The sequence below is a fragment of the Danio rerio genome, chromosome 25 (assembly GCF_052040795.2).
Source record: "Danio rerio strain M-AB ecotype USA chromosome 25, GRCz13ab, whole genome shotgun sequence".
NCBI lineage: Eukaryota > Metazoa > Chordata > Actinopteri > Cypriniformes > Danionidae > Danio > Danio rerio.
Window position 1 is genome coordinate 38517463 of NC_141045.1, and position 16786 is coordinate 38534248.

Below are 16786 nucleotides of genomic sequence, written 5' to 3' on the forward strand. Positions count from 1 at the left end.
CTTAAAAGTGACGTCATTTCATTTCGCATTCACACTATATGTGTTCCAAGCCCAACCAAACCACACTCTGGCCTACCTCTTTCAACTGGGACAGGGCTGGATTAATGTCCAGAGCTCTCAAACGAGTTAAATGATCGAGGATATGGGGGTCAAGTCTATAGCCTAGTGTAATTACACCCTTAAAGTTGTTGCTGTCTTGCCTCAAGAGGCTTCCAATCCTAGATGGTTGAACTATAAAGCTCTAAGGCACAGGTGTCAAACTCAGTTCCAAAAGGGCCGCAGCTCTGCACAGTTTAGTTCCAACCCTAATTAAACACACCTGATTAAACTAATTGAGTCCTTCAGACTTGTTTGAAACCTACAGGTAAGTGTGTTGGAGCAGGGTTGGAACTAAACTGTGCAGGGCTTCGGCCCTCCAGGAATTGAGTTTGACACCCCTGCTCTAAGGGACTACCCAACGTTAATATGCAGTTCTTCCCTTACTATGTGACGAGACTAAACTTTGACCTATTGCAGTGGTAAGCAAGTTCTGTCCTGGATAGCCTCAATCCTGCAAAGCTTTGATTCAGCCTTTAAAAAAACTCACCTGACTGTAAGTTTTGAGTAGCACTCAGACCCGGATTGGCTTGATCAGGTGTGTATGTTTAGATTCTCTCCAGGACTGAACTTGCCCACCGTTGATCTAGGATCCTCATTTTGAGGCAAGTTGCTGTCTTTTTCATAGTAAAAGGTCACTTATTGGCTGGGATGCCTTTGGGAAGGTCAATGTGGCGCTGAGTGGGTGTTAGAATGAAGGCTGTGTTTCTACTGAAGCAAACCTCATAGACCTGAAATATTGCCATGTGCTGGCAGTGAACAGACAACAGCTTGGCTCAGTAGCCGACTTCCCTGTGAGCCATTCATCCAGTTCATCACCCAACTGTGTGGACAGACTCTGGCTTCGCCCCACACTTGAGATGTGCCACCATTGTAGTTCTAAAGCCTTGGGAATGTTGCACCACCCATGTGCAGTTGGATAACTGGGACTATTCTCTTTACGTTTAGACCGGACGCCAAAGTGCAGAGTTGGCCAAGGCGACATCTGCACACTTCTCTACTTACTCTGCATCTATGCTATACCATGTGCTTGTATTATTGATACTTTTGGCTCACAAAGCCTGTCTCGTCTTAGTAGCCAGAGATATGTTCATGGAGTGATGGTGCTTTACGTATTTTCCATTGCATCAACTCAATGACACCTTGAAAGAGAACATCATCAAGAGTTTCTTGAAAAGGTCTGAGATTCTACGTCTGGTTGACATACATGAGTATGCCTGTGTGACTTCACATTTTAAATCTAGGGTTTCTCTGACATGTGCTATGTTTCCAGTCACCTATTTTAAAGCTCATTTTGGAATATTGCATTAAAAAAAATGGACAAACCAGCGTTTCCAGCACATTGTAAATCATCTTTAATGTCGTTTTGCTCATTTCTGAAATACCTCAGCCAAAGTCTGTCATCACCGTGGTTCAGTATTATTATTATTTTATTGTTTGTTTGTATACTTTATTGTCCCTCAAGGGGAAACTTTCTGTAGACTCACACAGCACTTCAGCAGGTTCTGACACAATAACAATTTAAAAAATAAGTCAACATGCCAAAGAATTACATACACTATCGTTCAGTGTTCAATAGTCTGATTGACACTGGAATAAAAGAGTTCTTAAGCCTCTTCCGTTTCCAGCGGAAAGTTCTGTATCCACTTCCAGAAGGTAAAAGATCGTAAAATTTGATGAGCACATGCGATAGGTTACTTAAAATTCGTTTCGCTTCATTCAGATTGCATTGCTTGTAGAGTGTTTGTATACTAGTTGTCACGAAATGGGGAATGATCACAAAATGCTTAATAAATCCAAGTGCAGCAATTTATTATAACAAAGACTAAGGTTTCCAAAAGACAAAGGTTTCCAAACTTGAACAGAACTAAAGCAGGATGCAAATCTAGTCCAAACAAGAGAACAGGCAAAAATCCAAAAACGAGTAAATACAAAAACAGGGTAGGAGTGCTAAAGAGTGCTAACGAAAGCAAACACAAAACAGGAATCCAAGAATTATCAAAATACAAAAACTAGATGACCAGACAAACATACCAAACGTGAGGAGCTAACAAAATCCTAAGGCAACTGAAAAAAGAGGACAAGAGTGTCACGATGGGCTTTCAAAATACAAGAGATATCCAAATGCAGCAATAGAAGTTTTAATAATAAATAAGGGGCGAGGCCAGGTTCAAAAATCGAACAGAGACAAAAGTACAACCCAATAAACAAAAGTGTATCAAACAAAGTTAGAACAGGAATTCAAAAATATGATCATAATATAAAACAAAGTGAACAAACAAACAAACCAAAACGACGAGTCAGTGAGCAGACTAGGTACAGATAAGAGCCGGACAAAACAAACCAGAATCGGGTGAACAGGGTGCACGAGCAAACAGCAAAAATCCAAAGGCAAACTAAACACAACATAACAAGGCTAATAAAGACAACAATAATAATTAGACAATGACAGACAGCTGGAAACAATTAGTGATCACGTGAACTGCAAAGCAGGAACAAACCAAAACATAACTAGTGTCCAGAAAACCACAAGATGGCACTACAGCAGACATGACACAAGAGGGTTTATAAAGACAGGACTAAATTAACAAACACAAAACAGCTGTAACAACACAATCAGTAATACAAAGGATTATGGGAAATGAAGTGTAACTACCAAACAAACTAGTGCCCTCAAGTGTCCTAACTAGGGCACTGCAACAGGTGTGACACTAGTAAAAGTTTCAAATCCTATTAGTTTTAGAGCAGTTCTGATAATATTAAAAAAATTTTGATTTCAGATTTACAGAAAGATTGTCATACCATGTAGAGAGACCATACCTGATAACACTTTCAAACACAGCTTGATAAAATAAGTACATGATTTTCTTATCAACACCATAAAACCATAACCTTCGTAGAAAATACAGTCTTTGGTGAAGCTTTTCACAGATCCAGTTTACATGAGTGTCCCGTGTTAGAGACCTGTCTATGTGAATTCCCAAATACTTGTTTGACTGCGCCCGAGTGATTCCTTGATTATGTACAAACACAGGTAAATGCTCGACAACACACTTGGGATCAACGATTATTTCCTTTGTTTTTCTTGTATTTACTTTTAAAAGTTTTCATCACAGCACTCAACAAATGAATCAATTTGAGAAAAATAGACAGAAACATGATCTTGTTTGTTCAGCAAAATTAAAATTACCGTATCATCTGAATATTTAAAAATAAGATTCTATGAGTGCCTGCTCGAGCACTCATTAGTATATAGAGTAAATAAAAGTGATCAGCTCACACAACCCTGAGGGACACCACAACTACTATATTATTTGGCTATATATATTTGATATATATTTGATTGGCTGAGTTCGATTTGTTAAAAAAGATTATCACGTCTTGAGCATCTTTCTACGCTCTCAAGGAGTTTCTCACGCCTCCAAAAGCCACAGCATTGCGTTCATTACCTCAGTCTTCATCTTCTGAGGTGCAACTTATTTATTAGAGAAGAAAATACACCACAGTGGCTTCTTCAAACACACTAAACTACATTCTTCTGTTCAATATTTGCTGCCAGTTCATCAAGAAGTGACCGTTTTGCACTCATTTGATGGAAAGGCAAGGCAAGGAAACGCTGCTTTATTCCCAAATATTTAATGCAGTATTCCAGTTTTCTTCATAAATCAATCGCATCTTTGGATGGGAACACAGGAATAGAAGGTTCACTTCAACTACACTTAATTGTACAATGCAATCTGCAAGTACACTCTTTAAAACTGATTCCTGGAGGGCCGCAGCTCTGCACAGTTTTGCTCCAACTCCAATCAAACACAGCTGATGCAACTAATCAAGGTGTTCAAGACTACTAGAGACTATTAAGCAGGTGTGAGTCGGAGCTAGACTATGCAGAGCTGCGGCTCTCCAAGAATTGAGTTTGAGACCATTGCCTTGAAGGATCGTTTCAATCTCTGTCTATTTCTCCTCAGTTTGTTCCCTTCCGTGACTACATCGATCGCAGAGGAAATCACATCCTCAGCATGGCCCGTCTGGCCAAAGACGTTCTTGCGGAAATCCCAGATCAGTTCCTCCAGTACGTGCGAAGCAGAGGCATCAAACCTCAGCATTCAGCCCACTCCACCATTTCCAAACCTCCGGCGAGCCTCGTCCACCCGATCCACCATCTGCAGACGCAGATCTGAGCTGTTACACAAAACCGTACATGCTTTCTTTGGTTCACCGTCACTCTCAGGATCACACATGGCCTGTCTGAGTGAGACGCCGCCCTTCTGCACGCTGTCTTTCGGTATGTAGGGTGACGTTCGGGATACTTTACGCCCCGGCCCGGCGTGTTGAGGTTTCAGAAAGGGGTTTAGACTGTTTTAAAGTATCAAGTGGCCTATTCAGTCTGTCAAATATCAGATGTGACTCCACAGTCTCTTACATATACTGTACTTTCCGGAAAAAAGGTTGCACCTGACTATGAAATCGTAACAAAATTGCACAAAAGTCACATTTTATAGTCTTACTGAGAAATAATGTAAGATAAATATATATATATATATATATATTATTTAAAAATATTCTAAATGCATTTTAGTTCTACCTGCTTTGACATCCGTTGCATTATTTAAGTCAAAGCACGTTTTAAAGATAATAACAATACAATAAAAGACTTATATTCCGGAAAATACAGTGATCTTCTCGTGTCTGACGAACTTCAGCAGACGTTTACAATTGTAACGTTTAGGTTTTTTTTTACAAATGGATGTTTTTTTTGTACCTCATGAAACTCTGAGCTGCTTAACAATAGAATTTACTCGTTTTACTACATGACATTTGTATATAGAGCAAGAGAAAAACAGAAAAAGCATGAATACACCCTCGGAACTGAAGTGAGAGACATTTTCAGGCCTTGGTTTTCCTGATATTGTACAGTATTCAGTTGTTTTACTGTTTGGTTATGCCGTATTTTTGGTCAGTTGACTGCCTCAAAATCTTTAAAGAGTTTGTGCTCAGCTTTAGCGGCACTAGCACAGATATTTAACAGGAAAAGCCTTACTCTACGTTAAAGGAATTGATCACGCAAAATGGAAATTCTGTCTTCATTATAGCTTTCCAAAGCTGTTTGATTTGGGTTAATCGCATATTATTGCATATTTTTGACTAGTTAATTAAATGTTGAATTAGAATAATGGCATTCAGCAAATCAACAGAGGATGCATTTACACTGCAGATCTTGATGTTCAACTCTGAGCTTTTTTGATGATCTGCTAGCATCAACTTTTAACAGTGACTCGTGTCCGATTGTCTGCATTCACATTTTGCATTGGCGAAATGACCAGGAAAAAAACAGGCGCTGACTGACAGCTGATAATAAAAGAGCACTCTTTTCCCTATTCCTGTATTTAATCTGTTCGCAGGGTTTCATTTTTTAACAATTCTTTCGGTCTGTTTTACTATAGCTTATGACAGAAAATATCTCAATTTGGCCAAATCCTTTTAATCTAGGCCTTTTAAACTGGTTCTTAATCTACCAAGCAGACAGACAGTCTCATAAGATGTTAATATGAGGTTAGATTTAGGTCACTATAGCATCTAAGTACATTATTTTGACCCCCATTAACGACGTAAAGTGATGTTGATATTTGGTTGATTTTAGGTTGTGTTGGAAAGTGACCAAAATCCAATGTCGAGCCATCATCTTAAACCAACGTCATATCGACGACAAATACTGACATTTATTCATCAGGTATGGCAACCAAAATCCAACGTTTGATAGACGTCATAGTGGTAACATCCACCCAACGTCAAGCTGTAACATCATTAGACGTTGATATTTGGTTGTTTTTAGGTCGCGTTGAAAAGTGACCAAAATGCAGAGTCTGTCCAATGTTGGACATTGACCTTGGTCTGGCGTTTTGTTCTGACATCAACCCGATTTTCATTTCCATGAATGCAACATCTCACAGCGTTGGGGTACAACGTCAATCTGACGTCATGTTGACGTCCTGTGCCTGCTTTCTAATGTCCATAGTGTGATTTATGCAGGTGATGTATCCAACAGTTTTATATAGTTTATATTGTTTATGTGGCAGACGTTGCACTCTTTCTCCTTTTCTCTCTCGTTAACACGTTTAAATATGTGTGCTACATGACAGCATAAAAGCTTTTTTAGTCCTTGTGTATGAGATTTAGGGCTCTATTTTAATGATCTAGGCGCAAAGTCTAAAGCAAAGGTCGCAAAAGCTTGAAGGACATGTCTGAATCCCCTTTTGCTATTTTAAGGATGGATAAATACGCTCTGCACCCGGCGCATGGTCTAACAGGGTTGTGTTTATTCTCTCAATGAGTTCTAGATGTGTTTTGAGCATTAGGTGCATTAACCCAACTAGAGTCTCGTCTCTCATTCTCTTTAAGAGTCAGTTGTGTCGCGCCATAGCGCATTTGCTATTTACATGTCGGACTTTATAAGTGTAAAAACAGAACCCTTCACAAGCGAGAAAACAGCATCTGCAGCGCGAGGATAAAGAACGAGCCTCCTCCATTCAGCCTCTTTACTTTCTCTTTACTTTACTCTTTACTCCTTTACTTGGAGTAAAGAGTAAAAGAGGAAAGGGTGGAAACTTACTTCACTGAAGACATCCATTAGCCCACATATTTAATTTAGTTTGTTAAGAGCAAAGATTTGCTTCAGAACTATCTCTAAATTCAGCTCTAATCTCCAGCAAAGGAATAAATGAACGATAAAAATGAAGTGTGGTCAAAACGGAGTTATATCCAAACACACGTCTCTGGATGCCGATGTCTCTGAATCACCACAGGTGGACGAATCTAAACCAGTTTTTATTAACATAAATATAAATATGCATATAATTAATAATACAGTTGAATAATTTAGTTGGTCAATGGCGTGGGATATTTCAGTTCCTCAAAATAGCTAACTTTATAGACCAGCACACACATGAGTCCACAAAGTGGCGCAAATGGATTTGCTGTTTAAACAACGTGACACAAAATGGGAAAATTTGAGTTGTGCTGGTCAGAAAATAGCAACAAATCACGCCAAACACGTCTTGTGCCTTATAGGGTATATGCAGAGTGTTTCTTCCCATACTGATAAACTTTGGTTAATGTGACTTTTTTTCCGGTTCCTTTTAAAGCATCGATGTTGCACTGCAATTAAAATACAATCAGTTAAACAGACTTTGGCATTCATTTAGTTGCTCAAACGTACAATGAGATGAATAGCCGTTTGCTCGCACGTGTCCGTCAGAATCGGCAGGTTAGCGCAAAAGCTCCATTAAATATTCACCTTATTCTCAGCTGGCGAGTGGGCGCTGCCATTTGAATCTTTTTGTCTCGCGACTTCCGGTCACATTCACTTCCATTCATTTTTTGACGTTAACAACTGCTCGTTACGCTGCTTGATGTTGCAATTTAATGTTTTCTTATTATAATATGCTACTTGGTCTGTGTAGTCATGCAAACATTTGTTTGTTGAGCAAGTAGTTTGGCCATTTTCTGCCGTTTATTATTCCTAGTCATTTCTCCCATAGGCGACTGAATCGGAAGTTCTAAGACAATCGCGAAAACAGGCGCACTTCCGCATTTTAGAATAAGGTCAATACTGGGGGTAAAATAAATGCTCATATTATAAAGACACAACAGGGGGAAATGTAGTTTAATGCAGGGCTTCTTGTACAATCTGAGCCCACTTTATATTAGATATCACTCAGCCAGTGGAGATTGCTTATTTTTAAAGAAAACACACCTTAAACATGCCGACTTTGCAATGTCATACAGTACACCGGAAGTGCTTAAACCCAGGTTACTGGCAAATTAAAAGTCCTTCAGCATACTTCGGCATACACCCTGTATGATAGGGCCCTTAAGGTTTGGGACTCATGCTGAAGTCTCTTCTGAAATGAAAGCATCAGAGTTGACGCCATTCCCTACAGTTTTTAATGATGCGCGACTTGCATTGAAACTTTAATCTACCGGCTTACACTGCAGACACAAACACACTGATCTGATTCATATCGGTTCACATCCACATATGAACAAGGCCTGAATCTCATCTGAGTAAATCGGGATCCATGTGGGGGGTTTTTCCTGCGTACATGGGCCATATCCCATCTGTGCCACATGCGAGAAAAAGAAAATCCAAAGTGAGTCACTTGAACCATGCAGTGTAAATGCAGTAGCATCTGATGAATGGCTGCTTTTTGAAACTTTACAGCTCTAGTGTCCGTTTACGTTGTGCCAAATGCGTCTTTTTCAATGGAAAGGGAACATCAAATGCAGCAAACGGCAGAATTTTCAGCTTTTTGGGTGATCGATTGCTGTAAAGACAGAACTGTAGCTACTCTCAATATCTACATCCAAGCACAGAAATGCAAGCACAGCCTCATACTGAAGTAGCAGAGATGCTTTCTAGCATGCACCACACACTAATGGCCTGTTGTGTTAGCGTTTGTAGCATTAGTCTTAACTGCATGCCGTTTTGAAGTACACGCTATTTCTTCATTGGGTCATTTTACAATGACGGTGCCGAACGGATATTAAAATCCAATCAAAGTGCAGCGTATGTTTAAGCAGATTTGAATAATTGAGCTTAAACTTGTATAAATAATGCAAAACATTTCCTGATTATTAGAAATGATTAGATAAATGATTGATTATATCTGTTGAAAACTGAGTAATAATAAAATTCACGCTTGTGTCTTGATGATAAATGCATTTCACTGTTTATATTTAATATTAATCTGAAGCTAAAAGACTTTACATTTACATGATATGTCTAATGTAGAACCGACGAGCGAGAAATTGCATCCCGATTGTAAAACGACCCAATTAAACAGCATTAAAAGAGAGTCTCGCATGGATCATCCAGACCGAAAATGCGCATAAAAGCATTGAGAGACACCTGGTCAGACTTTTAGCAAGCTAGAGACACGACTAAAAGTGGCTTTAGAGGTCGCGGAGAGCTCAGATGTGCTTCATATTTCAGCAGGAAGCCACACAAGCAAGCCTTTACCCCAGTAAAAAAACAACAACTTAAGCACGGGCACAGAGCGCTGACTTCATTTATTTAACATGACAGTGTGTCAGCTTCAAACTCACACCCACACACACTGCCTCTGTGCTGTATTATCTATATAAATCATGCAGAAAACATGCATCAAACTTTAACCACGTATGAAATGGGAAGGTTTCTTCCGCAAGTGTTATCTTCTCCCATATGGCCAGGCATTGTGACTGTAGTCTTCCTCATTTATGGTGGAATTCAGCTGAAAGTGCCTCTATTATGCCGTCCCTATTTCTCCTGCAGTACGTTTACATCCATCCGAGGTATAAAAACCCCCCACTAATGTTCCCTTTGAGTCTGAAATGAGGGATTTAGTTTCTCTAAAGCCTTCTTTAGATAAGTGGAGGAGGTAGGATGAGAAATGTAGGATTTAAATGGGCAGTTCACGCAGAAAATGAACATTTGCTCACTAGTTACTCTTTCTCAGGTGGTTTTAAACCTTTATGAGTTTCTTTCTTTGGTTGTACACAAAAAGAAGATATTTTGAGGAATGCTGAAGACTACCTTCAAAATATCGTTTGTCTTCGGCAGAAGTAGAAAAAAAAAACAAGGGAGAGCAAATGATGATAGAACTTTTGGGTTTGGAGTGAACTATCCCTTTAAATTCAATTTCAAGAGTCCACTCTTAGCTGATGATTGATTATAAAGCTTGTTTGGCATCTCATAAGATCCTTGAGCCCGGGGCTCCCTCCCGTTTGCAGGGCGAGAGGGGAGTTTGAGCTCAGGTAGATCTGGAGAACTCCCATGCTGTAGTTGCTCATGAACAGATAGTGATCGCTCCTTAGAGATAACTACTTACTAGGAGCATGTCTAAGGTGCTGATTTGGATTAGTCAATTAACTTAAGTTGCATGCTTTTGGACGGTGGGAGGAAACCGGGGAACCCGGGAGAAACCCACGTGAGCACGGGGAGAACGTGTAAACTTTGCACAGAAACGTGTACTGGGTTGGTTAGGACTAGAACCAGTGACGTTCTTGCTGTGAGGCAACAGTGATAACCACTGGGCCACCGTGCCACCCATCTAGGAAAGGAGGAGGAGTAGGGGTGGAAGGGGGGGTTCTTCAAAACAAAGATGGCTGTGATATGGAACTGAGGGTATTTATAGTGACTTAGGAATCGTCTGATTCGTGGATCATAAATTGGATAATGCGGGACCAGCTGCAAGCAATCATAAACACGTGATCGTCTCGACATTAGTTTAATAATAAACTTCACATAGAAACTCAAATGCTTGCATACACAAGACATAACTTGTCCCAGGGATGGTTCTTTGTCTATTTCCACTGTCATGTTTGTCCAAAGACTGTAGAATACAGAATATATTTAACTTTTTTTTTCTTTTTAAAAAAATATTATTTATTTATTGAACAGAACAACAGTGGTACTGGAATCTCGTAACAACAAGTACAGCAGTGATGCTCCAACAAAAGTAAAAGGAGATTATAAAACTAATTTAGGGTGCTTTCACATCTGTAGTTCGCTTCATTTGGTCCGGACCAAGGGTAATACGTGATACATTGCTGCATTTTCTGCCGTCTTTGGGTGGTTTTCACACCACACTGCTGGCTTTGGTCCGAACCAGTTGAAACAAACCAAAATGCAGTCATGTGACAAAACCCACACCTCTCATTGGCTAGATGTTGTTGAACATATTTCCTAAACTGCTTATTGGTTGGTCAGAATTCAATTGCGGGGAAATGTCAATGAACTCCCGCAGGTAAACAAAACCAGCAGACACAAAATGTCACTTTTTACTATGAAGGGATGACTGCGCGCGGCCGCGGCTGGAAAACAGTGTTTAATGCATCGCACGTCACTTCAGGAGGAGGCGTGAATTAATTTAGCTAAACTGCAACATGCTCATCTTGCGGAAATATTACCAACGATCCATCAGGTAATGTTTTCCCCTCTCTCTCTCTCTCTCTGTTGGTAAAGCGCTGTCAACAAATATTTTTCCTCCATATCCCATAATGCACAGCGCATCGGCCTACGGCAGCTGAATTAGTCCAAAAGGCGCAGTACTTTTTGCGGTTGGGCCTGTTTTAGTGCGGATAATATTCTCACTGCAAAAGAACCGCTTCAGGGTTCGTTTGAAAGCGTACCGAGACCACCTCTTCAAGCAGATCTCGGTACGCTTATTTGGTCCGCTTTTCGTGCGCACTCGAGTACGATTGGTGCATTCACACCTGCCCAAACGAACCGCACCAAAAGGGGAAACGAACTCTAGTGCGATTCAATCAAACTAAACAAGGCAGGTGTGAAAGCATCCTAAGAGAGTCACTGAGTACCCTCAAGAAAAGTCCAGAAGGAAGACCAAATGTGCCAGAACTCCTCAGATCTTTGATGTAAACCTTAAGTTAATTTTTCCAGTGGTAGGAGTCTGATTGCCTGACTCAAATTGCCTCAAATTGACTGGAGGTATCTGTGCAGTTCACCATAATATTAATCTTCATGTTTGGCCAAGTATATACACAAATTTAATACACATTATTTGTCATGATCAACACACAGTTCTGATGTACAATTCCCATCCAATACAAAAAACACATTTCAAAGCACTTCACTGGACCTTTAAAATTAGCCCCTTATTTATCAGGGGTCGCCACTGCGGAATGAACCACCTGGTGCATGTTTTATGCATCCAAAGCTACAACTCAGCACTGGGAAGCATAAGATATAACATAAAAACACTTTGATTAATATAGACTTATGCTTCTCTGGGGGAGGGGCTTCATACAGACTCGTGTGTTTTAAGGACAGTTTGTGCAGCTTCACTGTTATGAAGCCTCTGGGGTCGACAAACGCACTGATATCTCAGCGAATACTTGCCTCACAGACATGAGAAAGACATTAACATGAAGCTTGAAGTCTCTGCTTTTAAACATAATCACAACATTCATTTTGCTGTGGCGACCCCTGATATATAAAGGACTAAGACAAAGGAAACTGAATGACTGAGCATGCAAGTTGCTGATTCTAATGGTAGTTACATAGTTTGATTGACAGGATGATCTGTGTCAGAAATGTGGATAATTTAGGCTTGTTCCCTCCGAGTGTGTATAGGCATTCGCTTGGTCAATCTAACATAAATAAATATCTTTACACTTCATGAAAGGTCTGAAAAAGCATAATAGGGGCACTTTAAATTGATTACAAACCGAAATGCTTCCATAGAATAATAATAATACACTAATATGGCCACAGCCATATCACCCTGGAGCCCAGGAGCGGTTCCACACTGAAGCTAAGCAGGGCTGAGCCTGGTCAGTACCTGGATGGGAGACAACATGGGAACACTAGTTTGCTGTTGGCAGTGGTGTTAGTGAGGCCAGCAGGGGGCGCTCAACATGCGGTCTGTGTGAGTCTTAATGCCCCAGTATAGTGAAGGGGACTCGATGCTGTCAATAAGCGCCGTCTTTCGGATGAGACGTTAAACTGAGGTCCTGACTCTCTGTGCTCATTAAAAATCCAATGGCACTTTTCTTAAAGATTTGGGGCTCCCTATCTCTCCACTCCACCTATAGCTGGTGTGTGGGGAGCACAGTGACACCATTGTCCTGTGGTTGCCTTCACATCTTCCAAATTTTTCGTGAAAACGATGAAATTGACGTCAAATACTGACATTTATTAATCAGTTATGACAACCAAAATCCAACGTTTGATAGACGTCAGAGTGGTAACGTCCACACAACATCAAGCTGGAACATCATTAGATGTTGATGTTTGGTTGAATTTAGGTTGCGTTGGAAAGTGACCAAAATCCAACATCTGACGAACGTCATAGTAGTAAAGTCCACACAACATCAAGCTGTAACATCATTAAACATTGATTTTTGGTTGGTTTTAGGTTGCGTTGGAATGTGACCAAAATCCAACATCTGATAGACGTCACAGTGGTAACGTCCACACAACGTCAAGCTGTAACATCATAAGACATTGATATTTGGTTGATTTTAGGTTGCATTAGAAAGTGACCAAAATCCAGCGTCTGATAGACGTCAGAGTGGTAACGTCCACACAACGTTAAGCTGTAACTTCATTAGACGTTGATATTTGGTTGATTTTAGGTTGTGTTGGAATCTGACCAAAATCCAGCGTCTGATAGACGTCATAGTGGTAACGTCCACACAACGTTAAGCTGTAACTTCATTAGACGTTGATATTTGGTTGATTTTAGGTTGTGTTGGAATGTGACCAAAATCCAACATCTGATAGACGTCATAGTGGTAACGTCCACACAACGTTAAGCTGTAACTTCATTAGACGTTGATATTTGGTTGATTTTAGGTTGTGTTGGAAAGTGACCAAAATCGTGACCAAAACGTAGAGCCAAAATCTTAATATAATGTCATATTGATGTCAAATACTGACATTTATTTGCCTGATCCAACGTCTGAGGAACATCATAGTGGTAACGTTCACACAACGTCAGCATTAATATTTGGTTGATTTTAGGTTGTGTTGAAAAGTGACCAAAATCCAACGTGGAGCCAACATCTTAAACCTACGCCAAATACTGACATTTATTCGTCAGGTATGGCAACCAAAATTCAATGTCTGATAGACGTCATAGTGATAACGTCCACACCACGTTAAGCTGTAACTTCATTAGACGTTGATATTTGGTTGATTTTAGGTTGTGTTGGAATGTGACCAAAATCCAACATCTGATAGACGTCATAGTGGTAACGTCCACACAACGTTAAGCTGTAACTTCATTAGACGTTGATATTTGGTTGATTTTAGGTTGTGTTGGAAAGTGACCAAAATCGTGACCAAAACGTAGAGCCAAAATCTTAATATAATGTCATATTGATGTCAAATACTGACATTTATTTGCCTGATCCAACGTCTGAGGAACATCATAGTGGTAACGTCCACACAACGTCAGCATTAATATTTGGTTGATTTTAGGTTGTGTTGAAAAGTGACCAAAATCCAACGTGGAGCCAACATCTTAAACCTACGCCAAATACTGACATTTATTCGTCAGGTATGGCAACCAAAATTCAGCGTCTGATAGACGTCATAGTGATAACGTCCACACCACGTTAAGCTGTAACTTCATTAGACGTTGATATTTGGTTGATTTTAGGTTGTGTTGGAAAGTGACCAAAATCCAGCGTCTGATAGACGTCATAGTGGTAACGTCCACACAACGTTAAGCTGTAACATCATTAGACGTTGATATTTGGTTGATTTTAGGTTGTGTTGGAATGTGACCAAAATCCAACATCTGATAGACGTCATAGTGGTAACGTCCACACAACGTCAAGCTGTAACATCATAAGACGTTGATATTTGGTTGATTTTAGGTTGTGTTGGACAGTGACCAAAATCGTGACCAAAACGTAGAGCCAAAATCTTAATATAATGTCATATTGATGTCAAATACTGACATTTATTTGTCTGATCCAACATCTGAGGAACATCATAGTGGTAACGTCCACTTAACGTCAGCATTAATATTTGGTTGATTTTAGGTTGTGTTGAAAAGTGACCAAAATCCAACGTGGAGCCAACATCTTAAACCTACGCCAAATACTGACATTTATTCGTCAGGTATGGCAACCAAAATTCAATGTCTGATGGACGTCATAGTGGTAACGTCGACACAATGTTAAGCTGTAACTTCATTAGACGTTGATATTTGGTTGATTTTAGGTTGTGTTGGAAAGTGACCAAAATCGTGACCAATGCGTAGAGCTAAAATCTTAAAACAATGTCATATTGATGTCAAATACTGACATTTATTTGTCTGATCCAACGTCTGATGAACATCACAGTGGTAACGTCCACACAACGTTAAACTGTAACATCATTAGACGTTGATATTTGGTTGATTTTAGGTTGTGTTGGAAAGTGACCAAAATCCAACGTCAAGACAACATCTTAAACCAAAGTCATATTGACGTCAAATACGGACGTTTATTCGTAAGGTTTGGCCACCAAAATCCAACATCTGATAGACGTCATAGTAGTAACGTCCACACAATGTTAAGCTGTAACTTCATTTGACGTTGATAATTGGTTGATTTAAAGTTGTGTTGGAAAGTGACCAAAATCCAACATCTTAAACCAACCTCATATTAACGTCAAATACTGACGTTTCTTCGTCAGGTACAACAACCAAAATCATCTGATAGACGTCATAGTGGTAACGTCCACACAGCGTTAAGCTGTAGCATTAGACGTTGATATTTGGTTGTTTTTTAGTTGGACGTTGAACATTGACTGATGTTGGGTTCTGACGTCAACTCAATTTTAATTTCCAAGCAAATGCAACATCCCCACGATGTTTAGGTACAACGTCAATCTGTCGTCATGTTGACGTCCTGTGCCTGCTGGGGTTAGGGCATAGGGATGAACTCTAATCGATGTCTTACTGACCTGATCACTTCAGCTTGATAACTTCATGAATTAAACCGTGCTTTATTAACCCGAGATGAAGGATAGATCTACTTCCTGTGCATTTCTTTGTTCTGATCTTCGACTGCATGGCTAATCAATTGTTTACACGTGACAGATATTGAGCATTTAATCTCAGGTGTGATGATCCTAATTTGTAATAAAAGTAGTGAGCGGTGTTGAATAGTTAGATCTGCCCTCCGGGGTGTGTGTGGAGGTTGTGTTATCTTTATTACTACTATTATTATTTATTTCTTTGATACAGCAATGGCTGGAGGGCATGAACTTTAGTCCTGGTGAGAATACGTTTAACAGGAGCGCTCATATGAACATACAATTGGGGTAATTGAAATCCCCATATATTATATAAATATATATACACACACATATACATATATATATACACATATTATTTATGAACTCACGGTTTAGTATTGCCTGCATCATGTTTGCATGTGCAATATTTTAGTAGCCAGCATATGTTGTGGATTGTTTGTTTACAATATTTGCCTTAAAAGAGCATCTAATTGTGTTATGCCAAACCGAATCTGTTCTACTGTTGCATTATGTTGATTTCTCATGCGAGCGTTGCTTTCTTTGCTTTGTGGATGAGATGCATGCAGGTTTGGCATTGAACGCACTCACGGATTGATCAATTGTAGCACTTTTCAATGCAGGAACGTGATTATTATTTGAAAAATAGCATAGTGTTATGGAGTTTGCTCGAATAAAGGCCCTAAGTTTGACCAGTTTTCTAATCGTTTCTGTAATGGTTTATGGCTAACTATGAGGAAGACACGGTTTCATATTATATGAGGATAGAAATGAGAACTATAATGAAATCTAATGGATTTTTGCCCCTTATTTTATAAATAAACATTGAAATGAGACATGATTGTGGCTCTTTTCTTCTGTGTATTTATTATTGCACTTCACATTCATACAGTTTCACAGGTTTCTATCTTCAATGGACAGATGTGCACATGACTTCTGTTATACATACAGGACATACAAGAGGCGGCACGGCGTCTGGTTCACTGGTTCGAGCCTCGGCTGGGCCAGTTGGCATTTCTGTGTGGAGTTTGCATGTTCTCCGGTTTCCCCCACAGTCTAAACACATGTGCTATTGGGGGAATTGATTAACTAAAATGTCCGTGTGAATGAGTGTGTATGGATGTTTCCCAGTACTGGGTTGCGGCTGGAAGGGCATCC

The 16786-nt window shown here is 39.8% G+C and overlaps 2 protein-coding genes across 3 annotated transcripts in view; both read left to right on the forward strand.

Annotated features, from left to right (window-relative positions):
• cpne8 (copine VIII) overlaps window positions 1-5474 on the forward strand; it is a 100015-nt gene extending 94541 nt beyond the window's left edge. For both annotated transcript variants that reach the window (XM_087312644.1, XM_087312645.1), the window contains one exon: window positions 4065-5474. In XM_087312644.1, the coding sequence (XP_087168770.1) occupies window positions 4065-4277 (213 nt within the window). In that variant the 3' untranslated portion in view covers window positions 4278-5474. The remainder of the gene's footprint in view (window positions 1-4064) is intronic.
• ano5a (anoctamin 5a) overlaps window positions 1-16786 on the forward strand; it is an 805725-nt gene that overhangs the window by 687396 nt on the left and 101543 nt on the right. The window lies entirely within an intron of this gene.